The following is a 23,595-nucleotide window of genomic DNA, read 5'->3' on the forward strand; positions in this document are numbered from 1 at the left end:
ATGGATGATATTCCGGAAGTCTTTTATTCAAGCCAACCATTCTATCAAGATCCTTTTATGAACCAAAGTCAACACCAGAATGCTTACTATCCGGATCCATATGTGTATACAACCGAAACCCACAATCCAAATCCATATATGTACCACAATCCAGATCCATATATGTATATACCCGAAACCCAAAATCCAGATCCAAGTATGAACGATAAAGATTATTTAATTGATCAGGGATTCGAAGATTTTCTTCCGTATATCACACAGGTTCAGAATGTACTAGGAGATGGAAACTGTGGATTTAGAGCGGCGGCTTTTTGCATTGGTCGTCATCAAGATGATTGGCGTCAAATTCGTATGGATTTATTGGATGAGTTATTTGTGCATAATGCAAGATACACTGCAATTTTTAACAAAGAAGACGTACAATCACTTCAGTACATGCTGAATCACTTTGAAGGAGGATTTGCAGATCCGCAATATTGGATGACTATGCTAGAGACTGGGTTACTCATTGCTTCAAGGTATAATGTGGTGGTTGTTTTTTTGAGCAAAGATGGGGAGACAACGTGCTTTCCGCTTTTTACTAGCCTACCAAGTTCACAACCACATGATATTTGTGTAATTGGACGAGTCAATCATAATCATTTCGTGAGACTGGTGTTACAAGGAGATTTTCCGGTACCTCCTACGCATCCACAATGATTTAGTCACGCATTTAATCGGGCATGGGAAAATCCTTTTTTGGATAGACAAACTATGTACAATCAGATAAAATTCCCTAGACGTAATTCAGTAGGTGTGAGAACTTGTATTAATATTGATTAAGAAAATGATTAAAATATTTTTTTATCTATGAGTATTATTTATATCTTCTACTATTATCTATAATTATATAAGGTACATGTTAATGATTTATTATATTTTTAGTGTTTCAATTGCAATAAAAAGTAAAATGTATGATATTATAAATAAAAATAATGAAATAGAATAAATACATACATACATACATATATATATACATATATATATATATATAAAGAAAAAAGTAATAAGACAACATGATTATCATATCAAAAATCAAATGAAAAAAGTAAACTAAAAATAAAAAAGTAACAAGACATCATGATTATTACATTTTTTATAGTAAAAAGGAAAATAATATAAAAAGAAAAAAAACATCATGATTACATTATTATTAAGATTTTTATTAAAATATTGGTGGCTATATTGAAAATAATTGGCGTGGATAGCCATTTATGATCATACCAATTATTTTCATAAATGGCTATATATTTTTATGAAATAATTAGCTTGTATTATATATTTCCTACATAACGCTTATGATTATTATACATTGTTGTTTGTGATAAAGATATATAATAGTTTTAATGAAAATAGTTTTTTCGCAAACTACATTATTTATGTACTACAATATACCCAAACAAAAGAAAAACTTTTTTCTTCAACCCTTTTTTCATTCTTTCTATTAAACATCAAAATTAACAAAAGGTTTTTATTGTTCCAATGGAGAGATCTATCTCAAAATTAATGCTTCGGTAACCAATGACTTCAAAAGAATAAGCTTATGATAACAAAGGTAATATTTTTATGTATTTCTTATTTTTTAAAAAATATTATAAATATATCATTTAAATTTCAAAAATTACATTTTACCAAAATTGGAGTGGGGCAGCTGACCCCACTGCCCCCAAAGTGACGCCGTCCCTGTATATACAGCGACGGAACTTGAACGACATTACTTGAGTTGAGGGGTAAAATTAAGCATTCACGTACAGTTTTCTGCATCTATCTTTTGTCTCTGACTTTCAGAGGAGGTAAAATCACACAATAACATAATTTTACTCTTAAATAATATATAATTGCTAAATAATGCCCAAAAATTTGGAAGGACCATTACCCCCTTTTTCCCTTATTATCTTCCGCCCCTGTGTATATATATATATATTAAAACAGTAGGAATCCTAACTTTTTAAAGCCCTCATCAATTTTAAACTATCTTAAAACATTGCCAACTAAGATTTTATCCTACATGGCATTACCACATTTTTTGACAATATTTATCCATTAACTATTAAATAAAAAAGATATTTATATACAAAATTAAGATACCAAATACCTTATATTAAAGAAAAAAATCTCATATGAAAAAAAAAAAAACAAAAGCCGTATAAGAAACTTATAATAAAATAAATCTCAATATGAACACAACCCTTTTAAAATTTCGCAAAGATAAATCTTACCTCCCTTAGAAAATATAACTTTATGTAAACTAAAACAAGAAATTTTGGTTAATTCTATATAAATATAATAAGAAAATAATTAAAAATCTCATTCCCATTTTTTCCCCACTCGGATGAAACAAATTAATAAAAGAAAAATATCACATCGGTCTGCTTTTGTTTTCAAGTGTAGCTAACAATTATAAATTCAAGTGTGAAAAACTATAATAAACAAACGGTAAATCACTTTATTATTATTATTTTTTTTTGGGGATTTGAAGGAGAAGAGAAACAAAATAATCCCTTTCCAATTTTTTTTTATATTACCAATAGTATAAATCCATTCAAAAGTAATCTCATCTATTTACTTTACGATAGTTATGATATTTAATGCATGTTTATATGATTAATAATTTTTCTTAATGTTTAAGATTGTTTATTTTTTCTGTTGGTTGGAAGTTAACTATTAGGATTCTTAGATAACTAATTTTGCATCCGCATAGAATTTTGGTTGTGATTTATACACAAACTTTTCGACATTTGGAGCATATGAGTTTAAATTTTTTATATAATCTGTAATATTCTTATCTAACTTTTTTTTTTTATCTTGGGTTCTTTTAATTGCAAATGGATTTAATTTTTGTCATGTTTGTTTTTTACTTTGTACATATTATTACGTTTGATGAATAGATATCATGGGTATAATGATTTTCTCTTATTTATCTTATTAGTTTTTTTACTTATTCGTATTGTATTTATGTGTATTTTATATGACTAAATTTTTGTCATGCATAGTTTTTTACTTTGTACATATTATAACGTTTGATGAATATATAGATATCATGCTACATTTATCGATTTACGTTTGATTTGTTGATGATATAAAAATATCTTAGGTTAAATGTTGGTGTGTAATCACTATAGTAGGTTTAGTGACTGTGATTCAGAAAAGACAAAAGGTGACCAGAGTAATTCAGGAATTAACCATTGACTATAACATAATCAATTTCTACATACTAAACCTATAGCATAGCTATTTACTAATGCATAAAATAACCTTTTTTACTAGCCGCGCATCGCACGGGGTAAAATACCTAGTATATATATATACACACATCAAAACGATGTTTTTAAGTATTCACACCGTTCTCATTTTAAGACTGTTCTCACCGGAGTGTTACCATATATATATATATATATTACTGTTACAAAAAGTTTTATTATAATACAGTTTTTATACCACGCCATACTCTTCTTATTTCCAATACATATATCTGGATTCCATGAATGTAGTAGTGCAATAATTCAATGAGGGACCAATTGTACCACATGTAATAAAATGAGGACTAAAATTTGAAAAAATTAGTTGGAAGAGGTCGTTTGTCTCACGAAAAATATGATGACGTGGCATCATTTAATCTACTCCCTCTATATATTCATTTTTTCTCCAGTTTCACAGAGTGAAGGAAAAAAAAAAAGAATCGCCCCGAATCTGACCCATTTGGACCCTCTTCCTTTCACCGTGAGGGAGAAAGGAAGATGGTGTTACATTCATAATCCTCACAAGTTATAGCCATTACAGGTTTCTCTCTATATGTAAACATATAGATATGTATTTGTGTATATTATACTTTATTAAGGTGACTAGTTTATATGGTGTATTCTAAGTGCCTTGTTTGAACATTTTGAAATGAAGTTGAAAAAGTTCTTTTCTTGTTTGGTTACGTACAACTGTTGTATGTATAGTAGTGTGACATATTTTAAAAATGTTTAATTATATTCTTTGTTGCATTAAACTATAGTTTTATGAGTGTTTTAATATTAAGTATATATGATATTGGCGTGAATATCATTTGATATGCCATTTTTTTTTGTTTCATTTCTCTAAGACTAATGACAGCAAATTCTTATTCTTGTTATTATCAAAATATATCCTTTTAGAAATTCTCTTTTTCTTTCTCCTCTTTTGAGACTGACACATTTGCCCCAATCATATATGTTTCTTTTTGATCCTTGTTATTTCCATAATACATTTGATTTCATCCATATATTCTTCAATTTTATAGTTGTATCTATATAACCAAAGTCACTTAAGGTTAGAAGCTTCAATTTTGTGATATATGTTTATTGAAGTCTTCCTGCATTCACTATCCTTATAACGGAATTTGTACGAACTTTTTGCCACTTGTAAGTTATGCTATTTGATTGAATGCCTTTTGGAAAAAAAAAAAGAAAAGAAGACTTGATAAGTTGCCATTATTGTATTATGTGCATCCATGAATTGTAGTATAGTTATGTAATTTGTCATTTTAGACTAAATTTTTTGAGATTTTTATTAATGATGAAATTTGAAGTTGTAACATATAGTTTTTATTAAATTTTCACTTTGTTGTTTAATCAGGGAGATACTATTTTATGTGGAAAAGAAATGGGTGTATGTGCATCATCTCAATTTAAAACCATCAATGTAAAGAAACCAAGATATGTTCTTACTAGAAAGATCCATAGGCATGAAAAGCCGAGGAAAAGGAAAGGTGACGCAGGCAATCGTGTCGCTGTTAGTGAAATTGTTCACGGGACAACTACTTGTACACGGTCCAATTCCACAATCCAAGTTACCCAGATGGAATGGCACCAAAGTCAAATTGATTCTAATGGTAATTTTTTTTATTTTTGTTACTAGAATATGTGAATTTCATTAATTGTGTGTAAATATACAATAAACTACTTGCTTACAGTGATTTGTCAAGAAGATTTATGGTTTGATTCAGTCAGCGAACTTGAAGAATTCGATTCTGATGATGATTTTGGTAGTTCGGATGGAGGTAATGAAACAACTTATAACTGCATTTTCCTTTTGTTGGTTTGAAAAGTACTCTGATATGTTTCTTTTTAGATGCATTAGATGGGTAACTAAGTCAATATGAGACATCTACATGCATTGTTGACACTGAGTTATACCAAGAATATCATGAATGCTACTTGAAAATAGATGGCAGCCAAACAGATGGGAGAAATAAAGGTGATCGACCCACATGAGCAATATGTTCGGCTACTCTTATCATGGGAGCTCGAATTTTTTTAAAAAATAATATTGTTATTGAGAAAGAGATAGCCAAAATGGGTCAAAATGGCAGCTTGGGTAACACGTCAAAATGGGTTAGGGTCAAAGCATGTACATGTAGTGCATTCCAAATATATTACAGAATGCCAGTAGCCTCCACGTCTACTTGCATCATCCCCATCAAAATCTCATTTTGGGGCCACCATGGTAGACCAATTTGGAATGAAGGTTATGTGTTCAAATCTTGTGACATCACATTGTGTCATTGGGTTTTGCCTAATTAACATCATAAGATGGTACTAATGATAGGTAAACATTCTGGCTATTGTGGAACGGCGAGTTGGTGTCTAAAGGGCACATGAGGTCAATGGTTTCTCTGCCAATTTAAGTATTTGCGGAAAATAATACTACATGAATTGGCCCGTTTCCATTTGAAGGGAGGGAGACGGAGGGGGTGGGGGTACAAATTAATAACTAGTTTTGGACCTGTTTGACACATCTTGGGCTAATTTTCATATCTGCCGCTAATAAATAATATAAGTGGTTGATATTTGAGGAGAGAAAAAAAAAATGAGTGGTTGAAATTTAAGGTTATTAGGCTGGACGGAGTGGGTAGGGGAGAGAACCGGTACCGGGCCGGTACCGGTTGGCACACCGCGCCGACCCCCCGGTACCGGTTGGGTGGGGAGGAAGATGGGGAGGGTGGTGCCGGTTTTGCTGCCTATGTGTTGACCGTTATATCTGACTGTTGGATCTGTTTTTCTTATTTTTTTATTTATTTTTTTAAAGTCTACCATTTTTATAGATACATACACATTTATATCTATATGGGGATCGGAGAAAGAAGACGCCAACCCACGTGATATCTATAATATTAATTAATTAAATTCATTTTTACAATTTATACCCTAAAGTTTAAACTATTTATAATATTGATACAAAAGTCTTTTGTTTTTCTTTTCTTTAGTTTTCTATAAATTATATATTATTATTATTATTATTTAAAATTAGTTTTAGTTATTATTTAAAATAAAAATAAATATAAAATAAATTAAATAGAAAAGGGTGGGGAGGGGAGGGGTGGCGAGGTGCTCCTAGCATTAGGGGAGGGGAGGGGAGGAGAAGAAAAATCGGGGAGGGGAGGGGAGGAGTGGGGAAGCTCTCCCCCCACCCTTATAGGTATATTAGGTAGAGATGTTTAAATTAGTGAATAAAGAATAAGGGTATTTTGGGTAGTTCAAATCATCTTTTCTTAAAGAAAAAAGGGCAAAATGCTTTATAAGATAATATTAGATTTTAGAAGATGTAAGTCAGCTCAATGTAAAACATAGACATTTTTGTGGCTATGTCACTAGTTGTTTCAATGAAAATTATTACATTTGATGCAGATACACCGTCAGAAACACGAACAGAAACACGAACATCAACGGTTATCAAGCTTTCATTGAAGAGAACCTCATTGGATGGAGAAGAAGCCAATGAAATCCGTAAGTATATGTTGCTCGTTTCTAGGACAAAATGCTTTATAGCATATTTCAATTTGCTCTTTAAGGCACACAAACGTTTGGGCGCATGAAATAGTGGATTTCTTGTGACTTAAATTTAAATGAAGTATAACGAAATTGTAAAGATCTGGAAAAAGTTGAACCCTTGTTTTATTCATGACAAACAGTGTTTGGTTATTGCAGAATCTTCGAAAAAGTTCTTTTATCGCCCCAGAGCAGGACTTTTGATCCCATGTTGTACAGATGAGAAGCCGATTTCTGGATGCTGGTCTGCTATTGACCCCTCATGTTTCACTCTCCGAAGTGATTCTTATTTTAAGTACGTAATTCAACCCTCTTACCATCATAACATATTAAGAATGCTACTTAAAAGATACTTAAACTAAATTGGTATACTATATTGCAGAGATAAGAAGAAAACCCCTGCCCCAAATTATAGTCCTTATATTCCATTTGGCGTTGATCTCTTCGTGTGCCCACGCAAAGTCAACCATATTGCTCAACATATCGAGCTTCCTTCTGTTAAAGGAGATGGAAAATTGCCAACTCTCTTCATTGTTAATATTCAGGTTTAAGTTCTTTTTAGTCATTTTGGAGTCTTGATGCAAAGCTAATCGTGAATAACAGGGGTCAAAGTTCTTATAACGACTCTACATCTGGTTGTTACAGTTGCCAACGTATCCTGCCTCTATATTTCCTGGTGATAGTGACGGAGAGGGTGTGAGCCTTGTTTTATATTTTAAACTCTCTGAAACATTTGAGAAAGATATCTCTCCTCAATTTCAGGGTTTGATTAAGGTACCTAAGATGCTATTATGTTTTTGAATAAGCCGGTTGCTTATGGCGTCTTTGGATGTGCATTAAAAATTGATCACATTGTGTTTCTATACTTATACTATACTATAGAAACCACTTTTCAAGATTTAACAGCGTTTATCAAAGTTTCTTAAGCCATCTCGTTGGATATGCAGAGTTTGGTAGACAATGAAATGGAAAAAGTAAAGGGATTCAGAAAAGACTTGGTTGTACCTTTTAGAGAAAGGCTAAAGATCATGGTTGGTGTGGTCAACCCCGATGACCTTGTTTCTAGCAATACCGAAAAGAAGCTTTTGTATGCTTACAATGAAAAACCCGTCCTTTCACGTCCTCAGCATGAATTTTACCAGGTACCCGTATCTCATGTTGTCTTTCATTTCGTTTTCTTACTACCATAAAATAGTCAATATGGATAAAGTACACCGGGTACTGATTTTTTTGGAATATTAAACAACTGCAGGGTCTGAATTACTTTGAAGTTGACCTTGACATTCATCGGTTTAGTTACATAGCAAGAAAGGGATTAGAAGCATTTTGTGATCGCCTTAAAAACGGGATATTGAACTTAGGCCTCACAATTCAGGTACAATGAGTATTAACTGACTTCTGTTTCATTTCTTATCTGGTCACTATATGTTTTGATGGACCATTTTCTGATTGTTTGAAAATAGCTTATTTAAGGGTATATATATAATCCGAAAATTGTAGGCTCAGAAGCAAGAAGAGTTACCAGAGAAAGTGCTATGCTGCCTGAGATTAAACAAGATCGACTTTGTCAATCATGGTCAAATACCAACTATAATGGTTAAGGATGGAGGTTAACACTTTCTGACTATTTGACTTTTGTTCTTCCTCTGTTACCAATATAAATTAGTGAAAAGAAAATTACAGCTTATTTATGTCCCTGGATCCTGAGCAATATACGCAAGTGACAAGCGTAACTTTTTTTTGACCATGTAAATGCTGACAAGTAAATGAATGCCGATTTTTAAGGAACAACAATCTTCAAAGCGTCGAAATTTAAGAGCTTAGTTTGGTGCAACCTGATTCGACATTAATATTTTGTATTAAGTTTGTAATATTTTTTAAGTGGAGGGGCAAATTGAAAACTTGATATGTATGTGTAGATATCCCCTCACACTTTAGATATATGTAACCTTTTGACACATTGAAAACTTGATATGTATGTGTAGATATCCCCTCACACTAAATAGGGTACAAAAGAATGAACAACTTACAGTTAGCTAAAGAGATGGTTGTAAGTTTGAAGCCATCTCTTGAAAGAAAGCACTAAAATGGCTTCGCTTCAAAGTAACACGATGTATTATATTATTCACAACAGCGTCAGCTTCTGCACACAAACTAGAAAAACATGTTCGCATCTCAGCCCTCTTTGAAGTAGGCAGCTTTATCATTACATCTTTAATTTCCTGCAAACTCGAAACGATCTCACAAGTCACTTCTTTTCCTTTCTGAATCTGCACGCTGATATCTTCCCAACAGCTATTGATACGTGTCATCTGCATTTCATTCTCAAGTTCTACCCTGTCTTCTTCATGACAATTTTCCATGAGGCTCCCCCATCGTCTTTTCCACCGTTCCAGGTGAGTCCCGTTGGTATCGGTTCGGACTTTCTCCCGCTTTAGCAGTCTCCATAAGCTTGTCATAAGTTTTTGTGCCAATCTGGTGTTGTTCATATCTCTAATCTCCTGCAGTGTTTAACAATATCGAAGAAATAATAAAACCATCAGAATACTCACCCTACATGTCACAAATTCCCAATTTAAACACCCTTTTTGATACAGAGATAGGTGGTCACTTAAGAACGTGCAGAATCACAAACGTTATGTGACCAGAATGCAAGAGCAAATATCGGCAGATGCTGAAATTGGAAATGTACAGGCCAATAAGCCATAGTTTATTTTGCCAAACAATGTAAAGAATGAAACTACTATTTTGCACGAAATACTGAAAGTACATTCCTCAAAATGAATGTAATCTGAAGTATGCTTAAACTGTTAACATGTTTTATTTGTAAGGCAATGCTTAAACAGAGAGTTGTTTTACTGATAATGTCTACAACGAGACTACAGCCACAACCAACAGATGTAGGGTCTGCCGATACCACAGGGCCAAAGGTCACTTAATACCCAAAATGGAGATCGACATAAATGCTGCAAAATGAGGCCATGAGGGTATACAAAAAATTCTATTTAATGAATGTTAGAAAGTTCCATAAACAGGTTGAATAAACGTCAAACTTCACACACCTATTGATTTGTCTTAGGATAATAAGTGAAGCATATGAACCATTGAAAGCGTGTAAGGATCCTTTTTTGAAAACCACAATACTGCATATCCACCAGGTGTAGTTATTTTAGGTTGTTCGAGTGCCCAACAAAGATTCACAAAATGTCATTCTAGCATAAGTCTAGGAAGATAATAGAAAAGAAAAAGATTCAACCCTCCCATGGGAAACACACATAGACAAAAATTCAGGACTTCAGCTCAACTTTTATGGAACTGTATATAAGTATATATGATTCATCTAGACGTCATTTGCAATACCTAAAGAGATCTAATCCTCTGCTTGTTTGTTTTGATCCATATATTTAATGGGACCTAAATATTTCATTCATAAACATTAAAGTCGGAACAAACCACTCTCAAGCTTCTCAACTCAATGATAAGCGACCCAAATCACAATGCCACAAGATTGAGGCTTGCATGGTGACACAAAGATCTTTTCGTAGAAATTAAACATAAAAGGATCCAAACACCATGTCAATTGTTCACTATCCTTATAATATAAAGCAACAGGTATGATGAACTGCATATGAGAATATATTTCAAGTACCTTACGTGTAACCATTGTGAAGGTGGCACCTGAAGAACTATCTAAGAGGTAGCTTTTCACTTCTGCAGACATCCCTACGATCTTTTGTTCTTGCACCTCTGAAAGTTCTTTATAAGGATGAATCTTTAAACTCTTTAAATTCCCAAATGGGGAAGGCTGATTTGAGATTAGTTCCACATATTCAGAAAGACGTTGCACAAAATTTACAAAAAAAAATCAAGTATTAAAGAAAGAGCAGTTAATGTAATCATCCTAATTATGAATACGAATATCTAAATGTATGTAACAAATCTTTCTAGGGCGTTAATTCAGTTAGAGTCCATTCTCAAAAAATTTGCATTTCTCAGTACTTGGCGGCACCAATAGGTAAAAGATGGGATAAAGACCAACAAAACATGTGCCAGTTTGATTGTTATTGAAAAATTTTCAGATGTTCGCGATAACTATATAAATAAGTTGCACTTCTAAAAACAGAGACCGATAATCCCATTTTCTGTATAGACCATCCTTATCTTAATAATTTTTAATTTTTTACAAGCATCGAGTTGAATCGATTATGAACTGAAAATCATCAATGTGACAAAAAAAAATGCGGGGGACAGTCAAATAGTTATCACAAATTGACAATGTACTTAGATAAAACATATAAATAGAAGCATGAAGTGGTCAAAAAGATAATGCCTTTTATGACGAAAAGGACCTCACCTTGTTACATTGTTTAAGTTAAATCTTTTTATCATACTTTGGTTATTAGCTTATTTGTTCAGATCTAAAATCTTTGTGTAAGATGAACATGATAAACATAAAGGACTAGTATGTATATACCTCAGCAATTTCAAAGTTAATCTTAAGATATTTGACACTTTGGAGCTGTTGAAACAGATTAATAATTTCACGAGCATCTGATGTATGTGCTGGAGAGACACAGATCCACCTTCTCTAACGAGTGGAAACCGTCTGTTGAAAGGCACAAAAGATCATACCCGCTAAAGCGCAAGGAGGCAAGTTCGGGTGCAGAAACCAGATATTGAAGCTTCCAATAGCCACCTATATTGAGATTCTTGAGTTGAAGAGCAACCACTATAAAGAAATTCTTATTCCCATGCACACTATAAATTGTTAGATCGGCTAGCAGAGGATGCCAAATGCATAAACCACTCGATCCTATAAATTTGCAACCTCTTAAGGTGAGATTCTTCAAGTTCAAATACTTAGAGAAAAGACCAGAGTGCTTATCAGTACTGTCATCACATAAAGTGAGATCACCGAGACACAATGATGTTAAGGCCGGGAGCTCCCAAGTTGACGTAGTTGTAAGGTCGTATGAAAATAGAAAATTCTCACTCTCACCCCACCGGACAATAAAATCCCTTTTTAGGCTAAGATGTTTGAGAGACTGGGATCCAAATAGAGAAAGAGGGAGTTCAACACTATGGTCCTCAAGCAAGCATGTAACATCAAGTCTTTGGATGTTATGAGAAAACGCATAGTCCATGATTTGTTTAACAAAGTCCTGGCTAACATCTCCAACGAAACGAAGCTTGATTGAGTACACTTGGGCCTGATTATCGCGGAGAGACAGAACATTGGCAACAAAAGCGGAAAACTTGGTTAATGTAGAAAAATCCTCACTTGAGAAATCGAGAAAGGGCATTGCTGTCCACATATATCTCCATTTAGAAGCCAAGGTACTAGGTTTAATAGCTCGTTTAATGCCATTGTAAGACAGAATTTTGTAAATAAGATCCTCTGGCAAGCTGCTTAGCCTATCGTCGCCTTCTAAATTCATTCCCCTGTCCACTGGCAGATTCGGCATGTTATAAGTCAAGTTTCTGAACCTAACTAAATTAAACTAGCTTATTTATAACAAAATAAGGACTTATAAGCAAACCCAAAAAAGAGAAAATTACCTCAATAGTCAAATATAAAGAAGTATATCTAGATATAGACAACTACAAATTTATTTACCCATATAGTTGACCATTTCTTACTATCTACTTTCTTCAGTAAGAGATGAAAATATCCAATAGCATGATGCCATGTATCACACATCCATCCCACATCTTCATTTTGAATCGTTAAAAAACTAATTGGATTGAATTCATAAGTGCAAAATATCAAATAGTATGCATCAGAACTTGTATATTATAAAGTTATAATTACAATATCATTTGTCAATTAGTATAAGGTAACCAACTAGATTCACTATCTGTCAACTATATGCTTTAGAAATGACCATGTATATTATCCCAAAAAAAGTGTTGATTTTGCTTCATTTATACTATATACATAAGTCATAAGTGACGTTTTGCATTAATCTTGTGAGCTAAACAAAATCAAAATACGTCAATACTATAATTACTTATTTATCCACCCATATATGACTGAACTCTTCATCAAGATGTTTAGAATAGTAGTGATTAGGAGTAGGATATTTTGTTTTGTTTTGGACACATGTCAAGATGTTATTTGATACTTTCATTTCTTACTTAAGGTGGTAAGTACTAAGGCCTCTCCCAACAATTACCCTTTCCTAACCTCTTCTACACTGCCACATCAGTTTTTCTCTTTTCCGACACACCTTTTCCACACCCACTCCCAATAACATTTCTTCCTCAACTTATCTCTCCAAAAAACACCCCCCAAAAAAAAACCTTTTTTAAACCACCTCAACCCCACTTTCTCGCTTTGTAGCTCATCGATGGGACGACATGGCCTGACAACCTACGTGCCAATAGCATCATCTCGTCGATGAGCACGATGAGACCATGACGATAAGCACGAGCCTTTGGGACAGGCCTAAAAACTGATTGACTAAATAGGAAAATAAATTTAAGGTCGCGTTTGGTTCATAGAATTTGATGGACTCTGATGGAATTGGAATTAATTCCATTCCTTAGTGCGTTTGGTTGGTTAAAGATGGAGGAATCACATTCCGTTAGAATGTAAACATTCCATCATTTGATGGAATCTCCATTCCTTAAGGATGGGGAACGAAATTCATTCCGTCCCTTACTTGAATCTTCAAAAAATCAAAAACATTCCGTCAAATTCCATTCCTTTGACAGATTCCATTCCTTTCCAAAACATTATGTGAACCAAACGTGTAAAAAAAAACCTAAAACAAACACCCTATGTAACATCTCGTTTTTCAGAAGTATTAATAATACTAAAAATAATATACTGAAAAGTGTAAAATTATATTTATGACGTAATAATGTTATTTCATTTTTAATGATATACAATGTTCCCGAATATTATAACATACATTAAAATGAGTAAAACTAACTTTTAAGTTAAATAAAGAGTTAGATATAGTTTTAAGTGGTATTGGGTATATGATTTCTTACCCTTTTTACAAAAAAAAGTCGTCCCCCACTTTCCCCCCTTCTAAAACCTTCTGGAAAAAAAAGAAGTGTGTGAGTGTGTATTGTGTGTGTGTACGTGACTGTGAAGAAGAGAGAGAAGAAAAGCTCAAGATTCATGTAACAATTCAAATGATTTATCCATTAAGTGATAATATCCATCTCTAACCACAACAAATCCTCTTTTTATCTCAAATCAAAGAGAGTTAGTGTGTATGTGTTCTTGGTGTTTTAGTGTGTGTAAAAGATGGGTTTCTAGAGATGATGAATTTGGGTAAAATTGAAGATGGAGAAAGCTCATACAATGCATTAGGATGATTATACAAGTGATTTCAAGTTACTAATTATCTTGATAATCTTATTCTTAAGGTATAATCTTGAATCCTTGGTTGTTGTAATTATGTGAATAGATAGAAAATGGGATTTTTTGGGGCTTATATACATATATGATATAATCTTGAATATAGTCTTGTATGATGCTAGAATGTGGATATTATACCATAATTCGATGATGAAATATATATATTGCAGTTAAAATCAAGTTTGGTTGTAAAGCTAGTTATTTTGTAAAAGATGATTTTGATGGCAAAATGAGTAATATGGTGAAAGTGAGTAAATAACTAGTTGAATTATGATTCTTTCTACAACTAGTTATAATGTTGCATTGGAAATAAAATGTAGTTTAAGAATGATATGATGAGCTAGAATTGTTTAGTAAGACATTTGGTCAAAGATCAAAGATTTTGGTAGTGTTTGGCTAAATGGGTTTTATGATGAATATAATGTTTGTTTCATATCATATCTTGTTAAAATCACTAGTTTAAGAGTCATATAAGTTGAGACTAATAAGTGGAAGCATTAAAAATTTGTTGGAGTTAGTTTAAGGGTGTTTTTGTTGGATTTCGAATTTAGGACAACAACTTTTTACAGAAAATATGTCATTTTAAAATGCTTATAACTTTCAAACCGTAAGTCCGTAGGAGATGTGTAAGCTATCGTTGGAAAGGTATACAAGTCTAGTTTAATATGAATTTGGTTTCAGATCCTAGTTTAAAGTATAAGTAACTCGAATATACTAAAACCAACAGCTGGTCAGAAACTGGAATTGTTTAAATTTATGTTAATTGTCAAGTGAAAAGTGGCGTATTGAGTTAGATATAATAGTATTATTATGGATGAGATTATAAGTATTTAAAGTATGTAATAAGTACGAGTATTGAACTAAATAAGAAGCTTGTGAACAATGGATAATGGGTTGGAAGGAAATCTAGTCAAAATGTGCATAATAATTAGTGTTTGGATAACTAGACCTAAAAAGGGCCAAAATACGCTAAATGGGATAAGTGGTATTAAAAAGACTTGAATTGAGTTGAAAACAAGTAGAGAGATTAAATAAATCATTTGGAATGTATTAGAAGTGTTGGTTCGGTGAATGGACTAAGTTTGACCTAATTAGGTCAAACGGGTCATTATGTATATTTTGACCCCAAAGTACTTGACGAGCATTCAAATGAAAGTACAATGATGAATAAATGAAATGAGATCAAATGAGTTTGTATGTGTTGTTAGTTGACAAGTTACATGATATGTGAAATTTGACTAAATAGTCCTTAAAATGGCTAAATTGGACGAAATGAGCATTTGGCATAGAAATAGATATTTGACTACAAGCTGGATTTGATAAGTTGTAAACAAGTTACTATGAGTTGTTAGATCACTTACAATGTGTTGAAAGTGCATAAGTTGTAAATTTGGTAGTTTTGACCTAACCGGGTCAAAAATGACATAATGGATAATTTAGCTTGGAATATAGTTTTAATGCATAGAAGTGATTTATATAAACTCGTTGGAAGCTATTATGAATGAAAAAGTGATCAAAAAGTTTGTGTGTTAGTTTTGGGTGCGTTATGTTAGTATTATTGAAATGGGTCAGGTAAAGTGGCAACATGGGTAATGATAGTTATAATGACATTAAGGGAAATGCATGAAAGAGTGAATGCATATATTTCATAGATAAGTTGATATTGAACCGAAAAATGAATGAGATTGATGAGTTAAAATATTTGAATGCTAAAAGAGTTTAATGGGGCAAAACAGGTAAAAATGAGATTTAGTGATATATGTTATGTGTTGATTTCTTATGAGAGTACATGAATATACATGCTAGGTTAAAAAGCTCATGGATGAGTGCTTGCATTCATTGATATATGTGTTGTAGCGGTTAGTCAACATTCAAGGTGAGTACGGGATATATACAGTTGCATCTTATACTTGGTTAAAGACCATTGGGCGAGTTGACCCATGGCATCATTCTTATTGGCATAAGACCATTGGGTAGTGAGACCCGTGGCATTAGTATTGTTGTTATAAGACCATTGGGTAGTGAAACCCGTGGCATTATTATTGTTGTTATAAGACCATTGGGTAATGAAACCCGTGGCATTATTATTGTTGTTATAAGACCATTGGGTAGTGAGACCCGTGGCATTATTATTGTTGTTATAAGACCATTGGGTAGTGTAGTGTGACCCATGGCAATATTATTATTGGTAAAAGACCATAGGGTAGTGTGACCCGTGGCAATATTATTATTGGTAAAAGACCATTGGGCTAGGCGACCCATGGCATCATTATAGTGCACAATTTGAATGTAACCACATATATTTCGTACTCACTAAGCATGTTAAGCTTACCCGTTATATGTTTTCTCTTTTTAGGTTCATTTTTCTTGGCCAAAGGCGGCAAGGGGTTATTTATATATGATGGGCAAAGTGGAAGCTTGAACGACTTATAATTCAAGCTAATTCCGGTAAACCATGTTTTGTTACTATTTTGTATACACCCAAATCTTTTTAATAATGGACATGACAAAATATAAGTTAAAGAAAATTGTGTTTTGGCCTTCCTCGGGAGGCTATGAGCTCTAGCTTTAATACATTATATATGGAAATTATTTTTGAACATATTAAATTGTATATTAGAAAAAAAAAAAAGGGGGGGGGGGTCTTTAATTTGCGGGTGTTACACCCTAGATATCGATTATTATAAATAAAAACAAAAATTAATTAATTATTGACTTACTTAAATATGAAACAAATGAAAACTTGATGTGAATGTGACTGACTTACTCATTGAACTGAAGTATGAAAATCAAATGATACGAAGGAATGGCGAGCGAGTAATGTAAAGCAGCAGCAGCGATGACATATATATTTTATTTATTTTCTTATGTTTTTAAAATTTATTTTGGATTCTCGTTAGGGTGTATGCGTGTGTGGGACTGTGGGTGACAATGTGACACTGTGACTATCGGAAATGATAACGGCGTCGAGCGGTATATCTTAATGTAAATACTATAAATTAAAAAATTTAGTGGGATTATTAATAGGATATATCATTTTTCTTTTTAGAGAAGGTAGTGCATTCCGAAGTCCTGCAATGATGTTTGGATTTTGTAAGATCAAGGTTTGAGTTTGAGCAGGCGAGATTTTACCTCCAATTTAATGTCGTGCATTCTGAAGCGGTTAAATTGGTGGGTTTTCCCTCCCCTGTGGTCCCTGACTTCGTGGAACGGTTGCTAGTGACTGTCTGCCCTTATGGATGTAACGACTAGCCGTCCCGTGACACGAACGTTTAAAAAAATATATATAAAATAATAAGATAAGAAATGTGGGTATAATTAGTCTATTAAAAGCAAATTGAGTAATTTTTAGAACTCTTCTTATAAAAGAGGTTATGAGTTCGATTATCATCTCATCATGATCCTCATTTAGGTTAGAATAATAAAAATAAACTCTCTACTTAGGTAAATATATGGTCTGCTTACATCTTAACCTTTCTCATACATCGTTGTAATATTGGGACTCAAAACCCGATGCACTAAACTAGTTTTTTTCTTTCTCTTTTAAAAAGAAAGTTCATTTTCAAATTAATTTTTAAGTAACAATTTTTGAAAATAAAAAATGAATAACTTTATATATTAATAAAAACGAGAGTAAGTACCCGCGCGTTGCGGCGCTGAGATGGTGGGGTAATAGGTGCATAAAGTGTGATAGCCAAATGCCTTTACCGTACGGGTTCCGACCTCGGATTTAAAAATTCTTCGAAATTATATCGAATGACATCTTTAATGAAAGAGCATGAAATTTTAAGAACACCCATATAATTTTTATAATTTATCGATGTACAGTTTTTGAGATAAAAAATTTTGAATGAATTGGAGGAATAAATGATTTATGCCGGAGAGAGAGAAAAAATGATTAGTTGAGATTTGAGGAGAAAGCAAGGATGTTTGGTAATATAGAATTGATAGAAGATGTATTTTAGGAAAGTAAATATTGAAACTAAAAAAAAATATTAAAACTTAAAATGTTATACAGTGAAATCTGCTTTATAATATAGTATAAATAAAGATATTATTTTTTCAGCTTGTTTGGTATTTTTAAAAAAAGTTTGATTTTCATTATGATTTGAAGAAAAAATGTTGAGGCTTTTAAGAATAGTTAAGATTATACATATTATAAGCTACAGTTAATATTGCTATTTATTTTCATAAGATTTTATCAAGTAATTTTATGAGTTTACTAGATGGAAATATTTTTCGAATATGTTTGTGATCTTGATTAAAAAATATACTTTATCCGTCCCACTATAAGTGTCATATTTTGAATATTCAATGTATTTATTTATCAACTTTGACTTTATATATATATATATTTTGTTATATAATTGTTAATGAAAATCATATCCAATGAAAACAAAAATAAATAAGGTCAAAATTTATACATAAAAGACTTTGAATTTCTAAAAAATAATTTTTAATGGGACTAAGATAGTATATTATTATTATTATTATTATTATTATTATTATTATTATTATTATTATTATTATTGAAACTTTAAAAAAAATTTTATAAGAAATTAGTAGTGAGCCGCGATACTATCTGGGCCCCCACTCCTCTAACAATAGCAAAACCAATCCTACTAAATATATGAGCAGCCGAACGTGCTCCAACGTCTTGAGTCACGGAGAACTTTCATTATTTATAATTTTGTCGGTCTTGGTTGTGAGTGATCATGAGATTTTGTGACACGTTACTAAATGATGATATTATATATCAAAATTTTGTAAATAATTATATTAGTTAATTATATTGTGGATGTTTTATTAAGAGATTTAGTTTCTGAATATCTCTATTTTCTTGTAACCTATTCCATACATATGAGTGTAAATATATCTCCCTAAATAAATCTCTTCTCTCCTTCTCTTCTCTCATCTCTATAGTATTCTTTCTTTACAATATGTTATCAGCACGTTATAAACTTTAAAAATTTAATTCGGTCGATCAATTCCTTTGAGTGTTCGAAATTCAAAACAATTAAAGCGTTCAGCACCATTTATTGAGTTCTTTTTCTTCTGCCGACAACTTCATGAGGTATTGATTTCTCTTAAACTTCACGTGAACTTTTTCATGAATTTCATATTAAACAAAGTTTTTTAAAGATCAAGTTTACTATAATTCTCAATTTGTTTTTTAAAAGAATAACATATCATGTCATCTTATGATATAATTTTTTTATTAATATTTATTATAATCATTAAATGAAATAAGTTATTTCTTTTGAATTATGAGGGTCCGAATTTGCTACTAACAGTACTTGAACTTGGTTACGGTCTTGTTTTTTCGACAAATAGTTGGATTTGGGTGACTCTCATTCCTAAAAAGAAAATATAAGTTTTGTTCCTGCTTCTATTATATGTGTTATTGAAACGACACAATTCGATTTAGAAAAAAATAAGATTTTGTTTTTTTGTGCGGGGCACAAATCAAAAAGATTTTGATTAGAATATTTGTAAAACCACATTTGTGCGGTGCACAGATGGGCCTGACAGACCCAAAACCCCATTTTGACACTTAAATCATTTTTCAACTTATGGAACTCAAATCCAAACCTTCTTAAACCATAATTCAAAGTTCAACTAGTATAAAACACATTTACAAGCATAGTTTTAATGTTCATAAGTAAATCACAACACCATCACTTTCAAATGGGTCGATTGCTCAAGTTGACGCCTTTTTAGCCAAACCAACACTTCCATAATTCAAGGACTATTACAACATTATATTTTCAGAAAATATACTTCAAGAACAAAGTTACCAAGAGATTCAAGTGTCAAGAGCAATGATGAGAAGGGACATCTAAGTATCTACCAAAAGCACCATTCTTCTAAGAATGGCAATACCTTTAAATCCTTCAAAAACAACCTTCTTCTAATCAACTTTCAATCAACAAGATCTTAGTTCTTTCTTCCGGAACCGCCTATAAGAAAAAGTGAAACAACTAAAATGTAAGCAAAGGCTTAGTGAATATACTTGCATACATTTATCTACACGAAGGAGGGCAACGCACAAAGGACTATTATATGTAACCTATGACCCCGTCGAGCCATACTTACATACTCACCTTTGTACTTTAACGCTATACATGGATCCGTATAAGCAAACAACACAATCAACATCACATATTGGGGTTCTTAGGCCTCGTACACAAGGGTTCTTAGGCCCCGTTAATCACATATCAAGATGTTCTTAGGCCTCATAATCACAATGCCCTAAATTGGGCTTAACGCCAAATCGATTTCAATACATGAAATCCATCATCATACGGAAATCGACCCAACGTATACATAAAGGTATGCAAATATACTCACCTCCTACGCGACTCGAACAATAACTCGATATAATGTCAATGCACAAATACAAGCTTCAACGTATAATCACATCATAATATGCATATAAGCTTACATTCACAATCTTGACTAACTCAACTTAGTCTTTCATATCATTTACTAGCCTTCCTAATTCAAACATATCTTATTTGTCATTGAGTTGCTTTCTTTATCAACAATTCACTAGATAGCTCAATCCACCATTTTCATCATCAGTTAATCAACTAGTGAAAATCAACATTTCTCACAAATCAACATTATCAAGTTAACACATATACTTCTTAGTCAAACTTATCATACAACTCAATGACAAACTAGGTTATACAAGAATTTCGGGGTAATTTATATAAAACTCAATTTCTAGCAAAATCCCCAATTTTGAAGTCTCAAGAACCCTAATTCATAAAAAGAGATTAAAACTAAGTTAAGGAAATCAATACCTCAAAAGTGAAAGATAAATAATTAGGGTTTCCAATCACAATTTCTTCTCCTTTCTTCCTCCTATAATTTGGCCACCACTACCTCCACACAAACCCTCAATTTCTCAATTGCTAATATAATTGGGGACTATGATTAAAATAGTTTACTTGCTTGAAATTTGATTACTTGGAAGAAGTGAATACACGTTTTAGGACAAACGCCAAAACCAATAGTAGAATCACGTGTCAAATTCGACAAATCAATACAAACTGTCTTTCTAATCACAGGATTCCATATCAGTGACTCTGTGCTTGACAAAAGTACCAAGCAAGCATAACATGCCATGAGAGCTACCGGCTACGTACTCTTGAAAGGTAAAGTTGGTTAACAGACTCTGGAACAAACAGATCGAATAGACGACTTGTCTTGCTGTGGGAAAGTATCATCGTCTACAAACCAACGTCTTGATCCTTCACCTGTTTTTCGATAAAAATTAAAATGTTGCTGTTTATCTCTTCTTTGAAAAAAATAAAAACGTTGTTGTTGCTGTTGCTGTTTATGATCAGTAGTAGTATAATCTTTAACAAACTTAGAGCTGTGGCTCAAACTACATTACATATTACATTGTCAAGGACATAAGAGAAAACCAAACCCAAGTTGTTGTTATCTTCCGAAATCTAAGCAGCTTTTATCACTGGTACTTGGAAGGAAGCAGGGCTTATTCGAATAGATAACGAGCATTCATCAAGGCATTGACGTAAACACGACCCTATGCAATGATTTGCTCTTCTTTCAGTTGTAACAAATGTGGTCTTTCTGCTTTTAGACTTGTTTCATCGCTACTCGAAGGTTTTGCCACCACAGGAATATCGTGTTTATGTTTTCCTTCATATGTAGTTACAACAGATTTCGGGTCTGAAGAAGGCCTTTCTACATGCTTTCGGACCTTGCACCCTGCATACGAACACCTGTAATAACCCCTGCACGTTTCAACTTCCGTGTGAGCTAGTTGAACTATATAATTTAGAATATCAAACCGTGTCTACTAATTTCTAGCCCATATAAGGCCAGTTTGGTCAGAATTATATAACTTTGTATCACTGTAATTCCTAGCAAACTAGAGATGAAATTTTTTTAACCTTGGATAAGTATTTCCCTTCACTATTTTCTGTCCATATTTTCTCCACTTGAATCCATCATCTAATATATCAACTTCACTTCTAGTCTGAACCACAATTTTCGACTCATCAGCTGTGACAATCATCCGAGACGAGCAACCCTGATCCACGAACCCCACCTCTGTCTTCCTGCACCCCATCACAAAATCTCATCAAAAGAGGGACTTTTGTATTGTTAAACAATTTTGCCACAACAAAAGTTTATAAATATTAAAGATAATGTATAAAGTTTGCCTTCGTTTGCTATCAGCCATAGCCACCAAACAATTAACTTGTTTACTGGCATCCACCGGTTCTTCTACAGAACTTGATTGACGGTCCACGCGTGTACCATTTCCGGGCTTTTTATGATATGAAGGCGGCTCATGATTATGCTGGCCTTTATAGATGATCTCGCTAATATTCCCATCATGAAAATGCCCAATTTTTTTCGTCACTGGACAATTACTATGTGTGCATTTGTAGTAGCAGCGTGGAAGTTCGCTTGTCTTTACTTGTTTCTGTCCATATTTTCTCCAATTGTACCCGTCGCTAGTAGGCTTAGTTATGGTCACTATAGGTTCGGGCTTCATGTTACCATATTGTGGAACCATATCCTAAACGAGTTGAGTAATGGGTCAAAATGATTGAATAGATAAATGATAATTAAAACTATTAATTAGAATGTGCTTCAAAATGTTATCAAATTGATAAATTTTCAGAATAGTTGAAATTGCCCCTCCAGACTCATTTTATGCAACAACAAAAATTAAATTAATACCTGGAGTGGTGAGAAACTAGAAGAGCTAGAGTCCAATTCTGTTGGTTGATTTTGATGTTGCTTATCTTCTTCCAATTCTTTTTGACAACTCGAGGATGAATCAACATATTGTAGACGAGCAGGCGGGTTAAGAGTAGCAGGAGAAGCTAGGACGTCGTCAAGAAGTTGAGAGAAAGAGCGTAGATCAGTATCGGGGTAATGATCAGAGAAGAAGTTGGAGACAAGTGTCATGGGACCAGGGCTAATTCCACTGAGTAAGGTATCAAAAGTAGAACGCGCTGGGAGAGTTATCATCGTTGGAACTCCCCGTCGTGATGAAGTTGGGCCTTCGCCGGTGTTCCCCGTGTAACCGGACATGTTGTTAATATGAGATAGTAGTGTACTTGTGTATGATATTTGGTGTGTGACATGTATAAAGAAAAAGAAGCTGGATACATGGTATTATATCCAGGGACAAAACTCATGCAAGTTGGGATGGCTAGCTGGGTAGAGCCAATTAAATCCAAAAGGGGCCTTTTTGAGACTTAGTTATCAAAAGGGGTCCATAAGTCCTTTACAACAAGTTCACATCACCATCATAGATGCATATATGATGCATGCACCCTTAGTAGAGGTGGAAAAAAAAACCGGTTAACCTAACCGGTTATTAAAAAATCCGGTTAA

The 23,595-nt window shown here is 33.0% G+C and overlaps 4 protein-coding genes across 7 annotated transcripts; 2 read left to right on the forward strand and 2 right to left on the reverse strand.

Moving 5' to 3' along the window:
• LOC122580660 lies at positions 1-699 on the forward strand. The gene has a single exon (XM_043752930.1). It carries the CDS (start codon positions 1-3, stop codon positions 697-699), a length of 699 nt encoding a protein of 232 aa, XP_043608865.1.
• Positions 700-3,716: 3,017 nt separating this feature from the next.
• Positions 3,717-8,814, forward strand: LOC122580661. The gene is made up of 10 exons (XM_043752931.1): positions 3,717-3,819; positions 4,639-4,894; positions 4,976-5,062; positions 6,690-6,788; positions 6,990-7,125; positions 7,213-7,375; positions 7,476-7,604; positions 7,778-7,972; positions 8,083-8,205; positions 8,331-8,814. Exons 2-10 carry the CDS (start codon positions 4,666-4,668, stop codon positions 8,442-8,444), a joined length of 1,275 nt encoding a protein of 424 aa, XP_043608866.1. The 5' UTR covers positions 3,717-3,819; positions 4,639-4,665; the 3' UTR covers positions 8,445-8,814.
• Positions 8,787-17,034, reverse strand: LOC122609923 (F-box/FBD/LRR-repeat protein At5g53840-like). Of its 3 annotated transcripts, none has more exons than XR_006325425.1 (4): positions 16,973-17,034; positions 11,305-12,279; positions 10,480-10,635; positions 8,787-9,331 (listed from the first exon to the last, which is right to left on the reverse strand). XR_006325425.1 is itself a non-coding variant. In XM_043782870.1 (4 exons), exons 1-3 carry the CDS (start codon positions 16,974-16,976, stop codon positions 10,517-10,519), a joined length of 882 nt encoding a protein of 293 aa, XP_043638805.1. In that variant the 5' UTR covers positions 16,977-17,034; the 3' UTR covers positions 8,787-9,331; positions 10,480-10,516. The 3 variants fall into 3 exon arrangements, 2 of the variants coding, with proteins under 2 accessions (XP_043638805.1, XP_043638806.1); XM_043782870.1 differs by having other exon boundaries at positions 10,480-10,577; positions 11,463-12,279; XM_043782871.1 differs by having other exon boundaries at positions 16,973-17,025.
• Positions 17,035-21,147: 4,113 nt separating this feature from the next.
• LOC122578483 (WRKY transcription factor WRKY24-like) lies at positions 21,148-23,355 on the reverse strand. Of its 2 annotated transcripts, XR_006320509.1 has the most exons (5): positions 22,933-23,355; positions 22,407-22,768; positions 22,134-22,301; positions 21,647-21,974; positions 21,148-21,470 (listed from the first exon to the last, which is right to left on the reverse strand). XR_006320509.1 is itself a non-coding variant. In XM_043750456.1 (4 exons), the coding sequence occupies exons 1-4, from the start codon at positions 23,287-23,289 to the stop codon at positions 21,764-21,766; spliced, it is 1,098 nt and encodes a 365-aa protein (XP_043606391.1). In that variant the 5' UTR covers positions 23,290-23,355; the 3' UTR covers positions 21,148-21,763. The 2 variants fall into 2 exon arrangements, 1 of the variants encoding a protein (XP_043606391.1); XM_043750456.1 differs by having other exon boundaries at positions 21,148-21,974.
• Between the last annotated feature and the right edge of the window lie 240 nt (positions 23,356-23,595).

The sequence above is a fragment of the Erigeron canadensis genome, chromosome 8, assembly GCF_010389155.1.
Source record: "Erigeron canadensis isolate Cc75 chromosome 8, C_canadensis_v1, whole genome shotgun sequence".
In the NCBI taxonomy this organism is placed as follows: Eukaryota; Viridiplantae; Streptophyta; class Magnoliopsida; order Asterales; family Asteraceae; genus Erigeron; species Erigeron canadensis.